This window comes from Lepidochelys kempii, chromosome 5, assembly GCF_965140265.1.
Source record: "Lepidochelys kempii isolate rLepKem1 chromosome 5, rLepKem1.hap2, whole genome shotgun sequence".
NCBI classification, from domain to species: domain Eukaryota; kingdom Metazoa; phylum Chordata; order Testudines; family Cheloniidae; genus Lepidochelys; species Lepidochelys kempii.
Genome location: NC_133260.1, coordinates 54,055,345 through 54,079,616, shown reverse-complemented (window position 1 = coordinate 54,079,616; position 24,272 = coordinate 54,055,345). Strand labels below are relative to the sequence as shown.

The following is a 24,272-nucleotide window of genomic DNA, read 5'->3' as shown; positions in this document are numbered from 1 at the left end:
CTACCTTGAATGGTTCCTTAAAATATGTGCTCACTACTTATGCTAAACAATGCATTTATCTGTAATGCTCAGGCTATATCTACACTACACAGCTTTTAGCAACATGACTATGTTGCCACAGCCGTGCTGCTAAAAGTTGCGTATTGTGGCCACTGTTTGTCCGCTTTCTTGCTGACCAAAAACTTCTGCCCCCAATGAGCGGTGTTTGTGTTGTTGGCAGAAGAGCGCTCTTCCCGACAATGTGCTGTTCACACTGGCACTTGTCTTGGCAAACCTTTTGTCTTTCGGGGGGTGGGGTGTTAACACCTCTGAAAGACAAGTTTTGTCATTCAATTGCCAGTGTAGACATAGCCTCAGAGTACCTTTCTGAGACATGAAGAAGATCTCTGTGTGGCTTGAAAGCTTGTCTCTCTCACTGATAAAAGTTGGTCCAACAAAATATGTTACCTCACCCACCTTGTCTCTCTAATATGACATTTGGAAGACAGGAAAAGGTTATGTCTATTGATAACAGCTTAAGAATTATCTTTATTTCTTAGTGTGCCAAGAACAATTTCCAAAAGATTTCCTGCAAAAATCCATCAGTCCAAAGAAACATATTTCAAGTGTTACCCCTGGAAAAATGTAAACATCCCATTGGAACGTGTGTTTATTTAAAGTAATGTTTTCTGCGCCAGAAAAAACATTTGCTACATTTCATGTGGCAGTTGATTTGGAAATTGCATTGTTTTACTGAGCAGCCCGATAAGCACATGAACCTGTTTAAGTGTCAGTGCACAAATTATTGTTGATCTGGACAGCTGGAATAGATGTACTTTTGCCCATTATCTTATAGAAAAGAGTTAGGAATCATTGCAATTGAGAAATGTCTCCCTACAGTTAATGGGCACAATCAGGTTGTAAACTTCAAACCAACATATTTAATGTGAATCCTGGATGGGAAACAAAAAACAACCTCCTCCCTCCCACGCCTCCCCCACCACCCTTCAGTTAGCAGACTTATGCAGTGATGAGCCAAAGATCTTGCATTTCAGTATACCAGCCCTTTTAATATTTTGTTTTCTACTAGACTCTGATTTATATTAGGGCATGTTTATTTAGGCTTTTTGCTAATATGCTACTGGTAGATGTTCAGATTTATCCTCCTGATTCATTCTTTTACAGGTTTGGTTTTTTTTACCACTAGAGGATGAAAAGGATTTGTCACAACATCCTAGGCATGCTCTAAGTAGAGTGAGAAATTCTCTGATTGCAAGGCTGTATCAAAGATATGGAGGCTTGGAGAGTAAACGTGTTTTCATGTACTGGACCTGCACTCACCTGACAGAGCTAGAGCTGCAGGAGCCATTTAAAGGATTAATCTACAAGCAGCAAACTCGGGGGAGGGGGAAGGGGCAGGGGGAAGGATGTGTTTGATTTTCAAGGAAAATGCTTTGCCCAGATCTTAAAAATGGTTTCTTAGAATTTCTTGTCTCATGATTTCACAGTCTTTTTTTTTTTTAAGGGGCAATTTTAAAAAACAGTAGATGTTAACATTTCAACTTTATTAATAATTGAGCATCTCCTTGTCCTACCAAATCTCTGGCCAAATACTGCCCTGAACTGCATGTATGTAGTTCTTATTAACTTCACTAGGGATCACAAGCACATATCCAAAGGCAGAATTTGGCCCATAGTCTGCTTTCTTCAGAAAATCTAAAGGATGTTACGACTTTTTGTTGGGAAAGGGCTTTGTTTAGCATTTCTTCTAAAAGAATATCCCATTGAGGGGATTATATATATTTTTTTCTAACCATAGCTACCACTCTGTCCTTTCTTTGCCTTGCTCAATGCACATTGTTATTTTCAGTAATTTTTTCTACTTTTTACCTTTATGAGTTGCAAACATTTCCTTCCAAACATTTCCTTCTCTGCAGTTTGAGGTCCCCAGGAAGTTCACATTTGGTCCACACATGCCTTTCTAGTCATGTTTTCAAATGTGTTACTTAACATGTATTAATTAACACAATAATACATTCTAGTGTAAACACGACATAAACATTTGTTGCTAGTTAACCCTTTGAGTAAAACACAGGTAGCAACACACATGTCAGAGACCGTTTGTGTAGTATATACATTAGAATTTACAACCATGTTAGTTAACACTTGTTAATTGACATGTTACATGACTTCCCAATGTATTCTCAGATTTCTGCATTAGAGCTTTGATCTAAAGCCCACTAATAACAATGTCCATGTGCTTCAATAATCTTTAGCTTAGGCATTAAATTTAGGAATCTAAAATGGATTGCAAATGAAATGGTTTGGTTTTGTTTTAAGGGACTCAGCAGTCTATGTAGTTTTGTGTTCTGCTCCCAGAGTCAATATAACTGCCACAGAGACAGTTTGGTTAAATGGCTCAGGACCTAGTTATCTCCTTGTGACGTACTGCCACAGTTGAAATCAGCAGAGATGCTTAAGTTGGAACTTCCTCAGTATAAGTGAGGGGGAACTTTGGCTGGTCATTATCTGTGAAGGGGTCTTCAGTTTCAGAACTCACTCCCACCATGGTCTGCCAGAGCCCAGATCTGATAACTCTGCAGGCATGCAGCAGAACCCATCTTTTTTCCCTTTGCTCTGAGGTTGTTGAAGAAGGAATGGCCTGAGGTAGATATGTTCATGGTCAGCCTTTTAAAATTATTTTGCTACCTAAATGTATGTGATAGATTCCTAGAGCTCAAGATGGTCACCTATACTTTCATGTTAGTAATTTGAAGAAATGAATGAAAATTGGCCAGGACTGACCAGTCCTAGGCAATGACTAGTCCAGTTTCCATGAGGATCATTGGCAGCAGGTGCCTAAGTAAGATTACGCAGTTCCAAAGTAGATACTGACTCCTGACACTTGAGCCCATGTGCTGAGAGCTTCAGCTCTCTATATTACCCATTCATCCTCTGTCTCTAAGCACAGAGTGAAGGGAGACTAAGTTAGAGAAGAATAACCTGGTTGTAATGACCCTCCCCAGACTTGTACCCACCTTCCTCAGGCCCACAGCAGCATCACCTCCTTTCCTCACTCCTCCTTAATATTAGGTCTTCAGTGTTTTCAAGGGAACCGTTTTCCATCAGAAAATGCTCTTTTGTCAAAATTTAAACGTTTTGCAGAAAAATGTGAATTTAGACAAATTTTTGATGGAAGAATCTCAAAACATTTCAAAATTGAAATGGAGCATTTCATTTCAATTTTCTCATTTCATTTTCTTTAGGCTTTCTGGATTAGTTTTGTTCTGATATTCTCTTTTCTTTCAAATTTTATATATTATAAAATATCTATTATATATATTATATTGTAAAATATTTCAACATTATCAGAATGAAAAGTTCCAATGAGGTCATGGCAATGTTTCTGAATTGAAATTTCCAGAATTTCTGTCCTATGAAAAATTTTACACTTTGACTTTTCATCCCAATTCAGGACTGTCACAGGGTATGCACACCTCGCTCCCTTTTGGGGTAGGTCGGGGCTGGGTGGCCTAATGACCAGAGTCAATATGGCTGCCCCTGGGGTTGAGAGCTATACACCCTAATGGCTCAAGTCAATACGTCTGCTTTTGGGTTCAAGGCAGCACAGCCTAGTAGCTGGAGTCAATACAACTACCCTTGGGATCAGGGCGATGTGGCCCAATGGCCAGCGTCAGTATGACTGCCCTGGGGATCGGGTTGTGGGGCCTAATGGCTAGAGTCAGGGGCTGCCACCAAGGAGGGGTGACGGATGGAGTAGGCAGACTTGAGCCCTCCCTGTCAGCGGCAAGTGTGGTCACCACCAAACCAGCAGGGATCCTACCACAACACACTGACTTTCCTTGTGTGGGAGATACCAATCACTCTACCTTCCTGGGCCACTTCCTACTGTGTTTACTAAAGCTGGGGTCTGTATGTTGTCAGGGTATCCAAACTCCTCAGTGTAGGTAGCTCCCTGGGATTCCCACTCCAGGCTGTAGGCAACCTGTCTCTGGTGAGGTCCGTGGGATCTCTGGTTCCCGCAGGCGGGTGCTGAAGTGGCTTCTGGGGTGGAACCTGCCCCAGGCATTCTCCCTCCTCAGTGGTCAGCCTAGAATGAGCTGGGCTGCTCCCTTTTATACTGAGATAGCAGTTGGAGTATGCCCAGCACAGTCTGAGGGGTGGGACTTTCACTTCCCATTCTGTGGAGTTAACACTTTCTTGCCTAGTGCAGGATATACACACCCCATCACAAGGACAAAAACACATTTCTAATTATCTGAATTTTCTGTGGGACAGAAATTCTTTTGACCAGCAAGCTTTACTTAATATATATATATAAAGTTAACCAGAATCTGCTCATAACAGCTACCTCCAGACGTCTGCCCATTCCCCTGTTTTTTTTTTAAATGTTGACAAAAATTGCTTTACAAATTGTGCATCTTATATTCCCAGAACATATACAAACAATTTCAGATTACACCTCTTTAAACAATCACACCCTAAAATTATATTCTGGATGAATAACTAGGTAAATCTTTCTCATCCACAACTAATTTTAATCGTTAAATCATTCAGACCCTGTTCAGACCCTTTTCACTCCACTCCTTCCTCAGATGTCAAGGACAGCAGATAAACATGCAACATTCCTGGAAGGTCAACAAATTTGGATTGAGTTGAGTCCCAGAATCAATCTCCCCACAGTGAAAATGTCCTGCCAGCAGAACCACTCCCATTTCAAGCAGGTGTCTGTTTCTGCAATGGTATATTAAGTATTTGGGGATGTTCATCCTGACCAATACAAGTGATTTTCCTATTCCCTGAAGCATGAGAATCATAGAATCATAGAATATCAGGGTTGGAAGGGACCCCAGAAGGTCATCTAGTCCAACCCCCTGCTCGAAGCAGGACCAATTCCCAGTTAAATCATCCCAGCCAGGGCTTTGTCAAGCCTGACCTTAAAAACCTCTAAGGAAGGAGATACCTAGGTATCTCCTAGGTATCCCTAGGTAACGCATTCCAGTGTTTAACCACCCTCATAGTGAAAAAGTTTTTCCTAATATCCAATCTAAACCTCCCCCACTGCAACTTGAGACCATTACTCCTCGTTCTGTCATCTGCTACCATTGAGAACAGTTTAGAGCCATCCTCTTTGGAACCCCCTTTCAGGTAGTTGAAAGCAGCTATCAAATCCCCCCTCATTCTTCTCTTCTGCAGACTAAACAATCCCAGCTCCCTCAGCCTCTCCTCATAAGTCATGTGTTCTAGACCCCTAATCATTTTTGTTGCCCTTCGCTGGACTCTCTCCAATTTATCCACATCCTTCTTGTAGTGTGGGGCCCAAAACTGGACACAGTACTCCAGATGAGGCCTCACCAATGTCGAATAGAGGGGAACGATCACGTCCCTCGATCTGCTCGCTATGCCCCTACTTATACATCCCAAAATGCCATTGGCCTTCTTGGCAACAAGGGCACACTGCTGACTCATATCCAGCTTCTCATCCACTGTCATCCCTAGATCCTTTTCCGCAGAACTGCTGCCTAGCCATTCGGCCCCTAGTCTGTAGCGGTGCATTGGATTCTTCCGTCCTAAGTGCAGGACCCTGCACTTATCCTTATTGAACCTCATCAGATTTCTTTTGGCCCAATCCTCCAATTTGTCTAGGTCCTTCTGTATCCTATCCCTCCCCTCCAGCGTATCTACCACTCCTCCCAGTTTAGTATCATCCGCAAATTTGCTGAGAGTGCAATCTACACCATCCTCCAGATCGTTTATGAAGATATTGAACAAAACCGGCCCCAGGACCGACCCCTGGGGCACGCCACTTGACACCGGCTGCCAACTAGACATGGAGCCATTGATCACTACCCGTTGAGCCCGACAATCTAGCCAGCTTTCTACCCACCTTATAGTGCATTCATCCAGCCCATACTTCCTTAACTTGCTGACAAGAATACTGTGGGAGACCGTGTCAAAAGCTTTGCTAAAGTCAAGAAACAATACATCCACTGCTTTCCCTTCATCCACAGAACCAGTAATCTCATCATAAAAGGCAATTAGATTAGTCAGGCATGACCTTCCCTTGGTGAATCCATGCTGGCTGTTCCTGATCACTTTCCTCTCATGCAAGTGCTTCAGGATTGATTCTTTGAGGACCTGCTCCATGATTTTTCCAGGGACTGAGGTGAGGCTGACTGGCCTGTAGTTCCCAGGATCCTCCTTCTTCCCTTTTTTAAAGATTGGCACTACATTAGCCTTTTTCCAGTCATCCGGGACTTCCCCCGTTCGCCACGAGTTTTCAAAGATAATGGCCAATGGCTCTGCAATCACAGCCGCCAATTCCTTCAGCACTCTCGGATGCAACTCGTCCGGCCCCATGGACTTGTGCACGTCCAGCTTTTCTAAATAGTCCCTAACCACCTCTATCTCCACAGAGGGCTGGCCATCTCTTCCCCATTTTTCGATGCCCAGCGCAGCAGTCTGGGAGCTGACCTTGTTTGTGAAGACAGAGGCAAAAAAAGCATTGAGTACATTAGCTTTTTCCACATCCTCTGTCACTAGGTTGCCTCCCTCATTCAGTAAGGGGCCCACACTTTCCTTGGCTTTCTTCTTGTTGCCAACATACCTGAAGAAACCCTTCTTGTTACTCTTGACATCTCTTGCTAGCTGCAGCTCTAGGTGCGATTTGGCGCTCCTGATAGCATTCCTACATGCCCGAGTAATATTTTTATACTCTTCCCTGGTCATATGTCCAACCTTCTACTTCTTGTAAGCTTCTTTTTTATGTTTAAGATCCGCTAGGATTTCACCATTAAGCCAAGCTGGTCGCCTGCCATATTTACTATTCTTTCGACTCATTGGGATGGTTTGTCCCTGTAACCTCAACAGGGATTCCTTGAAATACAGCCAGCTCTCCTGGACTCCTTTCCCCTTCATGTTAGTCCCCCAGGGGATCCTGGCCATCCATTCCCTGAGGGAGTCGAAGTCTGCTTTCCTGAAGTCCAGGGTCCGTATCCTGCTGCTTACCTTTCTTCCCTGCGTCAGGATCCTGAACTCAACCAACTCATGGTCACTGCCTCCCAGATTCCCATCCACTTTTGCTTCCCCCACTAATTCTACCCGGTTTGTGAGCAGCAGGTCAAGAAAAGCGCCCCCCCTAGTTGGCTCCTCTAGCACTTGCGCCAGGAAATTGTCCCCTACGCTTTCCAAAAACTTCCTGGATTGTCTATGCACTGCTGTATTGCTCTCCTAGCAGATATCAGGAAAATTAAAGTCACCCATGAGAATCAGGGCATGCGAGAATTAATAGATCTTTTAATTTTATTCAAGGTAGTATGTATGGGAATACTGCTTTAAAAGCATCTAGCCACTTAGCTTAAATTGAAGAAGAAACTCATTTTCTTTTGTAAATCTGCACCTATATTTCTCTAACTAAAAGGGGCCATGACATTACTGAAGGAGATACCTTACTTGTATTGCACCAATTTGTTTCTTTAATTCTATTGATCATTAACATTTTATCATTGAAAACAAAAGCTTGTTCTGTTATTTTGGCAAGTGTATTTTGTAAGGTTTATTGTTATTTTCAAGGTCTGTTAACATGGCTTTTTTATTTTTAGTTTATGGCTACAGCAGCATAGCTGTAGTAACAGGTTATGCATGATAATCTTGGCTGACAGATGGGTGAAGTCATTCTTTAAAAGAATGGCTGAATGATGCTGTCTTGGCTACAGTTACTATGAAAAGAAGACTCCTATAGTAAGACCCTGTAAATAAGAGGAGGATCTTTCAGTCTAACCACCACTCATCTTCTAAGCAAATTTAACTTTGCTTCCAGGGAGGTTTTTGTTAGTAATTAAACAGTTCAGTAGTTATGTTAATTATCATTGAAATATCTTGTGTGTAAAGTTGTCTTGAGTTTACTTGCTGATATTGAGCACAGATAGTAATAAATTATGAAGACTTCTTTGTGTACAGCAGAAACTATTGTAGCTGTATTTAGTCAACTGAGAAAAGCAGACCAGGTAAATAATAAACTTCTTTATTGGATGAACATAACAAGCTTTTTTTCCTTTTAAAAACAAAACAAACAGCTTGTGCCTTACTCTTAAGCCCCTTGGTGATGTAAACATTTGTATTAAAACAAAAAGAAAAGGAGTACTTGTGGCACCTTAGAGACTAACCAATTTATTTGAGCATAAGCTTTCGTGAGCTACAGTTCACTTCATCGGATGCATACTGTGGAAAGTGTAGAACATACACACACAAAGCATGAAAAAATACCACCTCCCACCCCACTCTCCTGCTGGTAATAGCTTATCTAAAGTGATCACTCTCCTTACAATGTGTATGATAATCAAGTTGGGCCATTTCCAGCACAAATCCTAGCACCTCTTTCATTCCCAATTAAGTACTGTGAGAGTCCCCAGAGTGGACTGTGATAATAGGGAATCTTTCTGTGGAAATAAGGAATCCCCATTCTGGGACTGAATCTCCAGCCCTAGAATCTTAGAAATGTAGGGCTGGAAAGGACATTGAGAGGTCATATAAACCAGTCCCTTGCACCAAGGCAGGGCCAAGTCGACCTAGACCATCCCTGACAGGTGTTATCTAACCTGTTCTTAAAAACTTCCAATGCTGGAAATTCTACAACTTCCTTTGGAAGCCAATTCCAGTGCTTAGCTATCCTTATGATTGGAAGGTTTTTCCTAATATCCAATTTAAATCCCCCTTGCTGCAGATTAAGCCCATTACTTCTTGTTCTACCTTCAGTGGACATCAAGAACAAGTGATCACTGTCCTCTTCATAACAGCCCTTAACTTATGCCAGCATCTGATATGCCAACAGAGCCTGTCACAATTGCCAGTGGGAACTGTAAAAATAACATAAAATGAAAATTATGTTAAACTCAGAAAGTACTAAAAAATCCCATAAACAAAGATCTCAGTGGCATGCATTAAATTCAGGCCATTTGAGTCCTAATGCAGCTGAACTGGGGACAGGCTGCCCATCTCCTTAGAAGATTTCTCTGTGAATTTTGGAACAGGTCTAGCATGCTGCTATCATCAAAATTAAAAGATGATGGAGCAAATCAGTATATCATTTCTAAAGTGCCTGGGATAAGGGAAGCTTATCGTGCAACAAAGGCATTGAAGGGAAGTGTTAGAGCTAGTTGAAATGTTTCAAATTACTTTGGTTTTGATCTTGGTTGGTTGGTTTTTTGTGTGTGTGTGTTCTTCAGCTCCAGTTGTAGTCATCTTTGTGGGTTTTTTTGTACAGTTGTCATCCTTTTTTTGTCTTCAGCTATTGTCATCACCAATGTTGGCTGTTTCATGTTAGTTCATTAGCTTATGTTTAGTATTTGTCATATTTGGTTGGTTTGGGGTTTGGGAGGCAGAAGGCATTGCACTGCCCGTTTTGATGGGTCAGATTAGTTATGTGATGGAATATTTTCAAAATAGGACATTTTCATTTCAGAAAATTACTGATTTTGACACAAAAATGGTTTCTCTTCTCTCTTTAATGTCAGTGGGAATTGTCTGGGCAGAATGAGATACATGACAGAAATGTGCTTCTTACAATGCAAATTTCAAGGGTTCTCTGAAAACTAAGGGCCTGAATTCAAGGCCCATTAAAGTCAATGGAAAGACTTCCTTTGACTTCAGTGGGCTCTGGATCAGGTCCCATAAGGACAGCAGAAAGTTCAATTAGGGCCAGCCAAAAACTTTACATCAAAACTGTTTTTTGATGAAAAATTAGGTTTCTGATTAATTTTTTTTTTTTCAAAAAGGTCTGCTATTTTGCAGAAAATTTCATTTTATTTTTGTCAGAAGAAACCAAACACACAAGAACTGAAATATTTCAGCTGAAAACCAAAATATTTTGATTCTCATATTTCTTCTGTGGTGCCTCATGGATGTTATAGCTTGATTTTCTCATGTTCCCATTTTCCTTTATGGGCCAGGCTCCACAGCCAGACTGCATCTCACAGGATGCATGAAGAACAGGAATTGCCATGCTGCAACCAGCTGCTGTCAACATGAGGGAAGACTTTGGTGCATCATGGGGAAGGTGGTCCAATCATAGAACCCAGTCCATAGAGGAAAATGGGAATTATGAGGCACCAAAAACGCTCCAATTTGAGGCCAGATAGTTTGGCTTTCAGCTGAAAACTTTGTTTTTTATTTATTTGTTTATTCTGAAAAGTCAGATTCCTGAAAAGCCCATTTTCTGACCAGCTCTGCTTGCAGCAAATCCTGACTTTTGATTTTTAGAGCTGACTGTGTGTCAGATTTCCATATCTACGCTTATGGCAAATTTGATCAGTGTTATGCCCAAGTAATGGTCTCATGGTTTTATGACCATGTTTTTCCTTCAGGTTGTCTTATCCAATAGGAATTGTCCTTTTTTTTTTTTGCAGGACCATGTAGAAAATGTCATGCTTTTCAATTATGTGAAAAGATGCCATACACTACCTTTGGGACAATAGTCATTTGGCAATAATGTGCTGATATGTGGCTGATAGTTATAACTGTTTTCATACTATCTTGGAAGTTATTTCCCTATTAGGAAAAAAAGCCATAGTAATAATTCCTTTAAATGACATTTTCTTGCAGTTATTTCCTCTGCAATTATTTCTGCCATATTCCTGTGGTTTGGTTTGGTTTTGCTTTTTAACAGTGGCATATGCTATTAATTTTAATTTTTTTTAAAAAAGGTAGATTTTTTAATCACACCTCAAATGTTTCCAAACGTATCATTATAATTTCTATCGCTACAAATTATTCCCCATTTCCCCTGTCAGTTTCCAGCACAGGCTATTTGTAACAACTTATCTCTAGCTGTGAGGATTCCCTGCAATTCCTGAGTGCTTTTCCTTTGAATTGACTACCAGTGTGGTGTGCTGCACAGTTAGCTAATGCAAGTAGCTTTCAAATGCAGAACTTGTCTACAACGCAGCATAATGTGCTACTACAGTGAGGTCCCATAATCTCCTCAAGCACACACTATTTTAATGCCTTTTTCATTTTTAATGACTAGTGTACTATAGGCTGCTATTTCTCTCACATTCTCCACAAGAATTCTCATTGCCTGATATGACACCTACTGGTATGAACAGAACTGATCAATTATTTAAGTGTTCTAATGCAGTTCTAAAGTTTCTTCTAAGTTCTGCCAGATGTCTAAATTTGTTAATCTTATGAAGTGTTTTATTAGCATCCGTCATCATAAACACTGACCAGCTTTGAACATCCCTTACAAGTGAGAGAGACTATAGTTACTTAAAGAATTTTACTCTCCTGAGCTGCTTTAAAATGAACTTTATCTTTTTTTAAAGTAATACACAAAAATATGTCTGAACACAAATAGGACTAATACAAGGTTAGTAGAAATGACAACAGATTTTTAGCCAAATGGCTCTTGGCCCTTCACATCCTGACTCCCTTTGTGACCGTTTCTTTATAAATCAGCATACCAGGCCTGAACTTGTAAAGTGATGTCCTCTTTTGAGAGGTGCTGAGTGTATTCTGAGGGGTTCTGGGGGTCGTCAGCGTCCAGTGAAGTCACTGTATCTTGCAGGATTAGTTGCACTTTGTGAACCGCTGGGATGGCATTGTTATCTGAGTACTATGGATGGGATTTACAAAAGTAAATATGGGACTTTAGAGCACAAGTCACATTGAGTTCCTGTGGGAGTTGGGTGCCTAACTCTCTTTGGTGTTTTTGAAAATCCATGCCCTTTAGTTAAAATGGATTTGAAGCATCAGTAGAGTAAGATTAGTCATAGTTTAGCACATTGTGGTATGTTAAATTTATCTTATATAGGAAAGATTCACAAGTCTTAAAATGGTTAGTGATTGTAATACATAAAAAGAGGGCTTAACTTCATTCGTCATTGAATTACTGAGGAAAGTATATGCTATTTTAGTGTTTCTGTTTTTGCCCTGACTTACACCTAAAAATTAACAATAATAAGAAAACTGCATTAGTTGAGAGTTTAGTTCAAGTGACTTATTTCTTGGTCTAAAGGCTTGTCTACATGACAAGTTAGTGAGTGGCAAGCCAGGGTGAGAGTCTGCAGTGCACCAGCTTGCCATGCACTAACTCACCATGTGAACGCTCCTACTGCACGTTCCGGGACACCATGGCTTGTCGTACACCAGCTCACCACCATGTAGAGAAGTCCTCCATGATTCCAGAATTGTGGTCTGTAGAGTGTTTTCTGGCAGTCCGCAAAAAACATTTTGGTCACATGGTACTGGTTCTTCCTGGTTTCCAGCTGCTAAGTTGCACAGAAGACAGCTAAAATACATGAAATGCTTTCCAGTGTTGCTTTTCCATTTAAGCAATTGTTGAAGTTGCCACATAGATGTCATGCAATTGCTAGCAGGAGAGGAAGTCTTCATGAATGTTCCACATGATTGTGAATGGGACGTGAAGTGATTCACAAGACCACCTCTCTAAGACCTTGTCCACACTTGCAGTGGTGTATAGGGTACATACAGCTATGTGACGAGGTGAAAAGCAGGCTGTATCCACACTCTGATGACTAACTACACATAGCAGTGAAAGGCCATGGCAGAGCTTTTCCCCGTTGCTGAAGTCTTTCTTTGGCAACAGTGAAACACTCCAGCAGCAGGGAGGCAGCAGGACACCACACTGCTAAAAAGAGAGAGCTGATGTGACAGGCATGGCTTGGGCATGTAGAGAGCCATGTAGGCTATATATCCTATGGTTCTTGTGTGTCTGTACTCTACTCACCCAAGCAGTACCTCACTGTCTATACTGCTATTTATACTCCTGCTAACTGGGCATGCAGTGTCTGTACTCTACACGCCGCTGTAAGTAAACAAATAATTTAAGTTGAATCTACACAAAGAAAGTTTGCAAACCACCCCTTCTCTATAACACTGCAATTTCTGAAATGTTTTACCATAATTGAAAATACAATGTGTACCATTTGCTACTGTGATTAAAAAAGAAAAAAAAGTGTGAATTGAGCTGTTTGCTCAAATAAACCAGCCATTGTATAAGTTTTAAGACAAAAACATTCAGAGCAAGCCTACATATTTATACTCATTTTTCAAGGAAGCATATACTCAGGAGATGACTCTTTTCTACAAATATAATTTGAACATTCACATAAACCCTTCTCTTGTTGTATGGGTCATTTTTGTATATTCAATAGCTGATCCAATGAAACATCATTTTTTAAGCAGAGACAGAACAAAATAAGAGCTGTGTTTAGTGGTTCTGCCTAAGGGACTACAGATGTTAAGAAAAACATCAAAACATTATGTTAAAATAATGTTACGGGTCTAAGCTTAAATTGGAAAAAAAAACGGAAATGTAAAAAAAAGAAACATACTCTGCTTACCATTTGCAAGAGCCTGGTATTGATTCAGAAAAGTACCTAAGCACATGCCAAAATCAGTCCATGTTCAAGAAAGCAGCTAAATACATGATTAACTTCAAGCATGTATTTAAATTCCATTCACTTCAATGGGACTTAAACACATGCTTAAAGTTAAGCATATGCTTAAGTGCTTTCCAGAATCAGGACATCAGTGAATCATTTTGCCTAATACATGTGTTAAAATATCTAATAGTAATTTAAAAAGAGAGAGAGAGAGAAAGAAAGATAGAAAAGTCCTCTTTGGAAAGTGTTAGAATTGACAAAATAGTCTGTAGAAGCTTCTTCCTCTCCAACTGCTTACAAAAGTTCTTTCTGGAGCATTACTTTTTAATCAGAAATGAGTTTTTTTCTTTATAAACTTAAATCTGTAATATTTTTGATAAAAAATGAATGCATACTTAGTTGACTTTATTTAATATACTTCTGAGAATGTGTTGTTACTTATGTGCAACAGCTTCTAGAAATTATATCTTTTAGCAGTGTGTTTTTTTTTCTTCAAAGTACTACAAGTAATTAGGCACTATAGAGTATTTGCTAGTCATTTCATTTTTTTTTAATAGGGACCTTTTTAGATTTACGTTTGGAAAACAGCATTTATTTCAGGCATTAAAACAAAGATTCTGACACAGCTTTAGCTATTGTGTATAGCAGCATACCTGGTGCTGCTTTATTTTATTGGTTCCAATTTTTCACCATATCAGATGCTTGGAGTGGAGCATGGTGGCCCCTGGGAGCCAGCTACAACTGATGCAGGGCCACCCAACCCTAGTGTAAATAAGATCAGGAAGGTTCCAGCTGGCATAAGGTCCCTTATTTATTGGATAATTTGAGAATTGGGCATAGCTGAGCTCAACTCTGCCATGCCCCCAGCGTGCCTCTAATAAGCCACCTGTGCTGAGGGCAGAGGAAGCAGTTAAGCCACCTTTGCCAGCTCTACACCTGTGCAGTTTCCTCCAGGATAGAAGGAATTTTCTGCTAGGAAACTTAATCCTGTGTTACAACTACTTTCTTCTTCGTAAATGGGTAATCAGTGCAAAATGGTCTAAACTGATTAGAGAATCTGGCCTTATTATACTTTGGCCCCAATCCCACAAATGCTTATACACATGATTACATGACTACTTACTCCTGAGTTCAACTGTATAAGTAGTATAAGTAAAGAGTTCTCAAACAGGGCCAATTCCACATAGCTTAAATAAGAACACTACTCAGTACTGTTTTAAATTTACACTAAGTTACTCAACTAACTAGCAATCTAGAGCATTTCATTACAAATATTCAGACTCATGTTTGTGTTAATATTTCCTCTGAATCACATTTCTATTGTTGAATTGTCTTGTAACATCTCAGGACTAAATCCACTTAGCCACTGCTCCACAAGGTGCTGCAACATGAAACCCCTCAGTGCCCTACCACCTAATAGAATCTTCAGCCCTGAGGTATGTGCCCAGGCTTCCCAGACAATGCATGGAAAGAAAGAAGTGCTTAAGGGAGGGATTCTGAGAAGCCATTTAGCTGAGCAGGGAGCCACGTAATCTCCATAACTCCTCAGCCAGGAGTGAAATGCAGAGGGAAAAGGAGGGGCTTAGGCTCCTCTTCTCAAAGGCATTTGTTCCAGAGTAACAGCCGTGTTAGTCTGTATCTGCAAAAAGAAAAGGAGGACTTGTGGCACCTTAGAGACTAACAAATGTATTTGAGCATAAGCTTTCGTGAGCTACAGCTCACTTCATCGGATGCATCAAAGGCATTTAGGCACCTGATTCCCATCAATATGGGTCTTTAGGCAAGTGACTGATGGGCCGAAGGCAGGTGCCTCCATCCACTCCAGATTCTTAGCCATGAACCCTCTCTTGTAGATCACTGCCTAAACCAGATCAGCCTGTGTCCTAGGGGATGAAACCCAGACTTTTCTCAAGAAACACTAGAGAGAAAGAGATCCACCCCATTGTAGCCAAGGCCCTCACCTTAGATACAGAAGACCTCTGTTAAAGTCCCTGCTCTGCCTGATTTGGAACAGGGTCTTGAACCTAGATCTCCCACATCCCTGGTGAGTGCCCTAACCATAAGGCTATTGGATGTTCTGGTACACCCTCATGCATGCCGGGCAGCCAACTCCCGAAATTCCCAAGCTGGTTGCCCAGTTCTTTTTGTGTGGGTTATGCATGCTCGGAGCATGCCTACCAGCTCAGACCCCTCAGGTGAGATAGGCAGCAGAACCCCTACTTTAAGAATCCTGCTAAGGCTAGGATACTGAGCAGCTTGGATGATTTTGTGCATGCCCACCAGTGGAAACATAGGCATCTAGGAAATTTAAATGCCTACGGAGTCTGGTGCCAGCTGAGTGGTGGTTCTGAGGACATCATTGGTGCCCAAATGGTGGACTTAGGCACCAAAAGAGGCTGTTAAGCCCTTAAGTATCTTTGTGGATCTAGCCCTTAGTAACTAAACCAAAGCAGGAAAAGGAGATATACAAAGAGAGCAGTTTAGCCCAGGAGTGTTCTTTGAATCACAGGATGTTAAACTGCTTTTAGATCAGCAGCTTGTAGAAGCATGCATTAAATTGTAATCCATGGTTCTTCTTGTAACCAGTTAATGATCCTATCAGTAACAGCCTAATTGCCTCTGCCAAGCTCTAAATTCTGCTGTTTTGAAGAAGGCAATGATTGTGATCCAGCTAATCACATTCAAATCTGAAAAGTACACCGCAACAGAATGTTAATTCAGCTTCTTTTTCCTGGTAATCCATTTGATAACCTGGTGTTTGCAATTGACTAACTGAATATTCATTCCACTTCCACAGAGGAAGGTATGTTTTTCATTAAATTATTTTAATTCAGATATTTTGTCGATACTCTGTGTTGAATCCTGATTTCATTCTCATACTAGTTGGTTTCAATGGAAACACTCCTGCAAAGCAAGCAGGATGTAGCCAATTGGGGACAAACAGGCTAAAGACACATGTGGTAGCACAGCTGTTACCTTGATGCTTTGTTAACATTAGCCTTTGGTTTTTATAATTTTGTTCTTGTTTCAGTATAATTATTCAACACAGTGTAATAAAAAAATGTGTACTTAGCACCATGAAAGTGTGCTAGAAAAAAATGACAGAATATACGCCAAAGTATCCCTGAGCTTTCCACATCATTTTTCAGAACAACATTACAAGGCTATTGGATATGTTCTGTAAGCATAAAAAAATTGTTACTGGGACATTTTTATTAACTCTGGATCTGTGTAATAATAAAGGTTGATTATGATTTTACCTTTTAAATCCTTGGAATTTTAATGAATTTTTTTCCTGCTTTGAATTTCAGTGAGAAGTACTCTGAATATGATGGCCACATAAAATATTTATGAAATCCATCTAGATTATCTTTAAGGTTATAAAACAAACAAACAAACAACTGGTTTTTAAGAAGTTTTTTTTTATATATGCTAACAAAACAGACATTAATTTTCAATGTAAGAAACATTCCTTTCAAGACTACTTTAAGAGACCATTAAAGTCAAGATATTAAAAAAATTATGCCTAAAAGCAAAGCTCCTAAAACCTTAGTTCAGTGATACTCAGACTTTGGTAGTTCAGGAGCCAAATAAATGATCAGCATTACCCAAAAGAGTCACAGTAGTGTGAATTCATTGTTTCATTTACTATAGTACTATATATTCATATTCAAACAGTATGACAGGGGAAATATTTGGATAGATCAGATAATTCTCACAGCAAAATGACTGATCAAATATTCTAATTGGTTAATAATTAAATCACATAGTGTTTTAATAAAATATGCTGCAAAGAACTGCAGGAGGCACGTTAAAGAGCCACTCGTGGTTTGTGGGCCTCCGTCTGAGTATCACTGGCTTAGTTAAAAGTGCAGAGCAACCAGCAGCTGCCACTGAAGTTAATAGGAGTTGCCTGGCACTCAGCCCTTTTGAAAATCAGGCCACTTATTTAGGCTCCGAACTAAAGTATTAAAGAGCTTAATTTTAGTTACAATTTACTCTAAGTCCCCTTTATACTGCTCTTCCCTCTGTTTTTGAAAAACTTGACCTAAGATTGCAAAATTAGAATTAAAGTTCGCAACTTTAGGGCACAATCCTACAAACACTAAGCTGATGAGATTTTTTTTACTCATGCAAGTACACCTATTGACTACCACCCATGCTAAAGAACAGTATAGTTCTGCCACTTCACTAAAACACATCTCTGGACCTAGCAGACCTTGCAAAATACTGACTGGAGTCAAATCTGCTATTTTTAGCAAGAAAATCAAGAAATTGGCAAAGAACGGTCTTCAGGCACACCAATCTACTGCCCACTTCCTTGATCTGTATCAGTCAATGTTCAGGCATAGTCATGGAAGAAGGACAGCACTGATAAATATCTCCTTCCTGTACACAGATGGGGGAATATGTCTATACTCATCCTCCTGGGTCTGTCTAGAGCATTAGATACTGCTCATCCTAGTGTGTTTCTGTCATTCACCTCAGAGATGTAACAAGGTTTGACAGGACAGGTCTGAAATGGGTCCAATCATTCCTTTCCAAATCCTCACAGAGAGGAATCATGGGGAGCTGTTCCTTTATCTCTGGGCCACTCAATTTTGAAAGTCCATAAGGCTCAGTCCTCCTCTCCATCCTTTCTAACATCTACACAAAGTCTCTGAGGGGAAGAGAGACATCATGGTCTGACATACAAGCAATATGCAGCAAGTCCTCAGTTCTACATACACTTTGCTTCCAATAGAAATAGCACCATTTTCCCAGCTATCCATCTGCCTGGCCAGGATAAACTAGATGACAGAAAGCTGGCTGACCCTGAACCTGGACAAGATGAAGGTGCTTTTGGTGGGAAGATGAAAAATCTCTGAAGATCTAACAACATGTTAATTCACCTCCCAGTCAAAGTTCTGCCCTCCAGTTGTCTAATCAGACCAAAGTGTACATGCCTTTCTGGACTCCAGATACCGATGTCTGGAAAAATTATTACTTCAATCTATGACTAGACAGAAGACTGTTCCCATTCATGTCCTACATGGAACTGCTCACATGATCCAAGCCTTCATGATCTCATGGGTAGACAACTGCAACTCACTCTGAGTCTTTTCATGACTTCAATGGACTTTCATATGCAGTGTTGTTGTTACAGCCCGGTTAATCCCATGATATTAGAGAGACAAGGTGGGTGAGGTAATATCTTTTATCTGAACAGTTTCTGTTGGTGAGAGAGGCAAGCTTTAAGTTCACACAGAGCTCTTCTTCAGGTCTGAAAAGCTAAACACATGGTGAAACAGATTTAAATATGTTACCTACTTGTGCTAAACAATCTGTTTTACCTTGTATTTAGCTTCCAAGACCTGAAGAAGAGCTCTGTGTGAGCTTGAAAGCTTGCCTCTCTCACCAACAGAAACTGGGCTGATAAAAGATAATACTTCACCCACCTTGTCTCTTCAATGAACTTTGAAATATACTCTAGATCTAACTCAAACATTTTAAAAGTTCTGATTAGTCCCAAATGTACCAGCTCTTCAGTAATATTGGCCACTGAAAATACATAACCCGGCTCACTACACTGGCTCCTCACAGAATACTAAGTCAGATTCAAGGCCTTGGCATTAATTTTCAAGATCCTCTGTGGAACTGACCCAAGATATGTCCAAAAATCACCATTCTCTTCACGACAATGATCTCTCTTCACAACTATATTCCTCAGGAACTATGAAGCTGTCAACCTCAGGAGAAGACTAGGCTTTCATGGCAAAAGGGCCAAGACTTTGGAACTCATTACCAGTACCAGAGGACATCTGAATGGTCACAGATCTTCCTGCCTTCAGAACACAGAGTCAAATTAACTTCTTCAGCTATGACTACATCTTAAAATAGAGAAGGAGAAAAAAGATGTGAAGGCATGAAGAGGGAGAGAGAGAAGAGGAGGAGTGTAGCACAGGGGGAGAGAGGATATATATATATATATATATAAATATTTTAAAATAATAATAAAGTACTACCTTTACTGTTTTAGGGGAAGTGGGAGAGAAAACTGGACCTTTGGCCTATTGTGATCTGGTTGTCATCAGATGGGGACCATTCACTTTATAGTTATGTAGAATGAAGATAAATTGAACTATTACAACCATGTTAATTATCTAGCATAGAGAAAGAATCAGATATTACAGCATGCTACACATGTGCATTGAAGCTTATATAGAAATAATGTAGGATATTACTATATGATTGTGAGCCTCTTATCCAAATTCCTTATCCCAAATTCCTTATCTGCCTTGCAACTCTATGCTATGCTGCTGTGGCTCACAATCTAGACCAACAGCCAGCATACAAGCAAGAAGATCTCACCCTGGCTTCCACACGCCAGTTATTCTTTGCAATGGGACCTCAACTACCATTCCAGCCACAAGTTCTTTTCAAAAACATTTTTCTGCCATGTTCAGCACCTCTCACTGTAACTGCTCAAGTTCACTGCACCTTTAAAGAGACAGTGCACATCACCTGTTCGTTTAACTGGTGTTAACACACCCTCCACTTCAATACACATCACTTAATTGATTTATTAAAACTAGCACACAGATTTATGTGATACCCAAGTAGAAGGGACAGGAATAGAAAAGGTCACAAACAAACAAAAATAAAACTCTGCTTCTAAGACTAAAGTCCAATTTAACAAACTAGAGTCTTCTGTTCAAAGTAGTTTTCTCATAGGCTTTTTACTGTCTTAGGTCACACCTTGCTTAATTTACATTGGAAACACAATCAAGCCTGCAGAACCACGTTGTAGAACCAGCTGGGCTTAGGCACTGTCCCGGGGTGCAGAACAATTTGTAGAGTGGGGATGCTGAGAACCATTGAACTAACCTGTAAACACAATATATTATGAAAACCACTTGAAGCCAGGGAGTGCAGCAACACCCCCAGCACCTGTAGTTTCAGCACCCATAGCACTGTCTACCAAACACAATTGAGGAACATCGTTCCAGCGCATCTGTGTAGTTTTTTTCCATGTTAACCATACTTACATCACACAAGAATATTAATAATCAGTGAGTTACTTTTCCAAGACGCCTTTTAAATAAATCTCATGACAACAATGTATAATGTATGTATATGCACAGAGCTGGTTAGGCCAGCTGAGACTCACTGCTATGTACCAGAGAGCCCCTTGCCCTCTGGTATTGGGGTGTCACAGACATCCAATTTGCAGGAGACTATTTTGTAAGAAAAAACGCATTTGCTATTTAAAAAGTATGAGGATAAATATGGAAATGATTTAACCTGGAGCAAAAACTAAAATTCATGGGGGTAAATATATTTTGGGCAATAGATGCAGTTAAAGTGCCAAAACAATTTTAGAAATCCCCAGGCCTTCAGCTGGTGCAAATAAATGTAGCTTCACTGAAGTCAATAGAACCAGACCAAATTATACCAGCTGATGATCTAGCCCCTAGTTTGAGAGCTGAGGGTGGAGTGGGGGAAGAACTAAAATTAAAGTTCCACACAAGAGGAACCCATAAGCAGCTACAGGAAATAAAGAATGTAGAGTGCATTTATACACTCACACGCATCACAAAACAAACAACATGCCCAAACAGCACGTCATGTAACAATCCATGATTGTGTGGAAATCCTAACTTTGAGGTTTTAGAAGCATATGAATACTGAAAATCAGGACTCGAGAAATAATGCACTAGTAATGCTAAAAATCTCTTTATTAGGAATGGAAGCCCTATCCAAGATGTATGATTCTTGTAAAGCCAATCTAATATGTATATTCCAGATCTTGGAAAATACTGGTCTAAGTAGGCTATTGCAAGTTAGAAGACGTTTTGGAAATCCGCTTAAACAATTGTTGAGTTGGTTTCTCTACAAAACTCAGGGCTTTCCTGAATTAGTTTGTGCTCTTGGGCATCATAGCTGATATGACATGATCAAGAATGTATCTTTATGTTTTTGTGTGACACAAAGTCAGTTGCTGAATTTAAAATATTACAACTATGTTTGACTGTCTTATTTGTTTATTTGTTTATAGATTGACCTCCTTGTTCCTACAAAAGTGACTGGCATAATTACTCAAGGAGCTAAAGATTTTGGTCATGTACAGTTTGTGGGCTCTTATAAACTTGCTTACAGTAATGATGGGGAGCACTGGTCCATCTACCAGGATGAAAAACAAAAAAAGGATAAGGTAAGATAATGAGGCAATTGATATTTGGATTGCATTTACAGAAAGTAGTAACCTCAGTGCTGGTAGCCTCCAGGTTAATATGTACTGTCTGTTTTATGTGGATCTATATGCCTAGAGTTCCACAGTTAAAAGTCAAGGTGAATAGAAAGGAATCATATACCACAATGACATTCGCTGATACTATAATATCGTACATATCAATGCAATGTGCCAGATCCAAAGCTATTAGATGTGGGACATAAAACTTTACAGTTCTCCATTTATTGAAATTATTTCTCCTTTGAACTCTGCAGTAGAATACACATAAAAAGTAGCTTGTTTGTGTTTTTGAGAACAGCAACCCTGCTAAGATTTTGATAAGTATATGATAAAATGTGCTAGCTATTTTGAAAAAATAAATACTTTTTTTTTTAGTGTGCCTTTGTACCTAATGGTTTTGGGTTGATTTTTCTGGTAATTAATCATTCTAGGATATCAGATACCCACCCATATGCATTAATATTGCATCAGCGGTCTTAATATGCTTTAAAATAAATTAATTCCAGAACTCTTCCTTTTGCAAATGTTAATGGCAGATATTAGAGAAAGGGGTGTTTTAAGGTGTTGAGTGCCATGTAATTTTATATCAACATAATCTAGAGAAAAAAGAATTGACAGGTCAAATTTTAATAATTGTTTCTCTCCATACTACTCCAGGGATATGATCCCCACTATATTAGTCCCGTGAGGTGACAACACTATCAAAGACAAGGAAGATACTCATAAGTCACTCACTTTCCTATTTTCTATGCAAGTCTGAGCTTTCAAAATAGTGTGTTTAAAAATTCTTAAAGAGAGCCTTAAACTCCAGTGGTCATCAAAAAAATCATTGTGTGTCTTCTTAATGATCCTTGAAGAGATAATTGTTGTCTTTGTGAGTTTGGTAAGAAAGTTACCTAAGCAATGCAGATAACTAATTAATTCCCCAATCAATATAAATAGTTGATGCTCAAATAGCATCTTATATTAGTAACCAGTTTTAGCAAGGTCACTTGATTCTATATTGGTACATAAAACATATTACTACTCACACAGTAATGGTATTGTAAATTATTATTTTAGATGATTGCATTTAGATGCAAAACATTTGCCAAAGAACATCACAAAAGAAGTTTTTCCATCTTAAGCATTTAGTGAACAAAAATAAACAGGTTTTCACCTTTAAATTGAAACATAAGGTTAGAAGTAATCAAAAAATTTCACCACTATACACATTTTCCTTAAAGTTAAACAAATGAAGACTTTAGACTTTATAAAAGAAATCAGTGTCACAAAGCATATTTCCAGAAATCTTTGTGAGTGGGAAACAGGAGGGAGGGGAGGGGAGAGGAGAGGAGAGAGGGAAGAGGTAACCAAAGACTCCTGAGTCAGCATTTATTGCCTTGAAAAACCAGGTACCACACATCATTTTGCTTTCACATTGTAAAAAATAATATATTCATATCCCTTAACAAGGTGGTGGTAACCTACTTTTTGAGAAGACATTCCTATGGTAGTTTGCCTTTTAACCAAACTGTTCCCCAGATTACAATCTAGATTCATAGATTCTATCCATCATACTGCAGGAACCACTGTGGTCATCCTCTCTGTCCTCCTGTACAACATAAGCCGTAGATGTCCCAAAAATAATTGCTGGAGCATATCTTCTAGAAAAAAAAATCTGATCTTGCTTTAAAAATTGTTAGTAATGGAGAATCCACCATGATCCTTGGTAAATTGTTTTAATAGTTAATTACCGTCGTTGTCAAAATTTTAACACTTATTTCCAGCCTGAATTTGTCTAGCTTCAACTTCCAGCCATTGGATGGTGTTATACCTTTCTTTGCTAGATTGAAGAGCCCATTCTCTTTAATTTTATAACATTCTAGTTTTTTAATCAGAATGTTGTGCAGTCAAACGCCTTTCGGAAGTCTAAGTAAATTACATCAACATTATTGTGTTTATTCACCAAACTTGTATTGTCATCAGAAAAACATATCAGGATAGTTTGACAGAATCTATTTTCCATAAATCCAGACTTATTTGCACTTATTACATTATCTTGTCTGGGATTGATGTCAGCCTGACGGACAAGCCTATGATTACCTGGGTGATTCCATTTAGCCTTTTTAACAACTGGCACAACATTAGCTTTCTTCCAGTCTTGTGGATCTTCCCTAGTGCTCCAAGACTCATTAAAATTCAACATTAATTGTCCAGCGACTGCCTCAGCCTGCTCCTTTAAAACTCAAGTTCACTGGACCTGCTGTTTAAAAATGTGTAACTTTAGAAGCTTCTGTTTAACATCCTACAGTAGATCACCCACAATTCTCAGTTAAAACTCTTACCACATAGTCTATGCATGGGACAAACAGCAGTAACTAATATTTAGATATATCTTTTTAACATAATATAAAATTCAAACTATATAGAATATTAAAGCAAAATAGACATTATAAAGCTGCATTCGCGAGTCTGTGGAATTGGACCTAGAAATGATAAGTACAGATTTATGGCCAAGCAAGAGGCATTCTCCTTGATGCTTTTTGTGCCTATCATTTATTTGGATAAAACAGATTTCCTAGGATTTTTTTTCAATTAGTTCAAACTTTTAATTTAATAAAGTAAGCAACCATAAATATAAGCATGTATGCTTT

The 24,272-nt window shown here is 39.4% G+C and overlaps 1 protein-coding gene across 1 annotated transcript in view; it reads left to right on the top strand.

The window, feature by feature from the left end:
- Positions 1-24,272, top strand: part of EDIL3 (EGF like repeats and discoidin domains 3) — a 392,377-nt gene that overhangs the window by 350,338 nt on the left and 17,767 nt on the right. Inside the window, exon 10 of the mRNA XM_073344422.1 lies at positions 21,442-21,597. Coding sequence (XP_073200523.1) covers positions 21,442-21,597 — 156 coding nt within the window. The remainder of the gene's footprint in view (positions 1-21,441; positions 21,598-24,272) is intronic.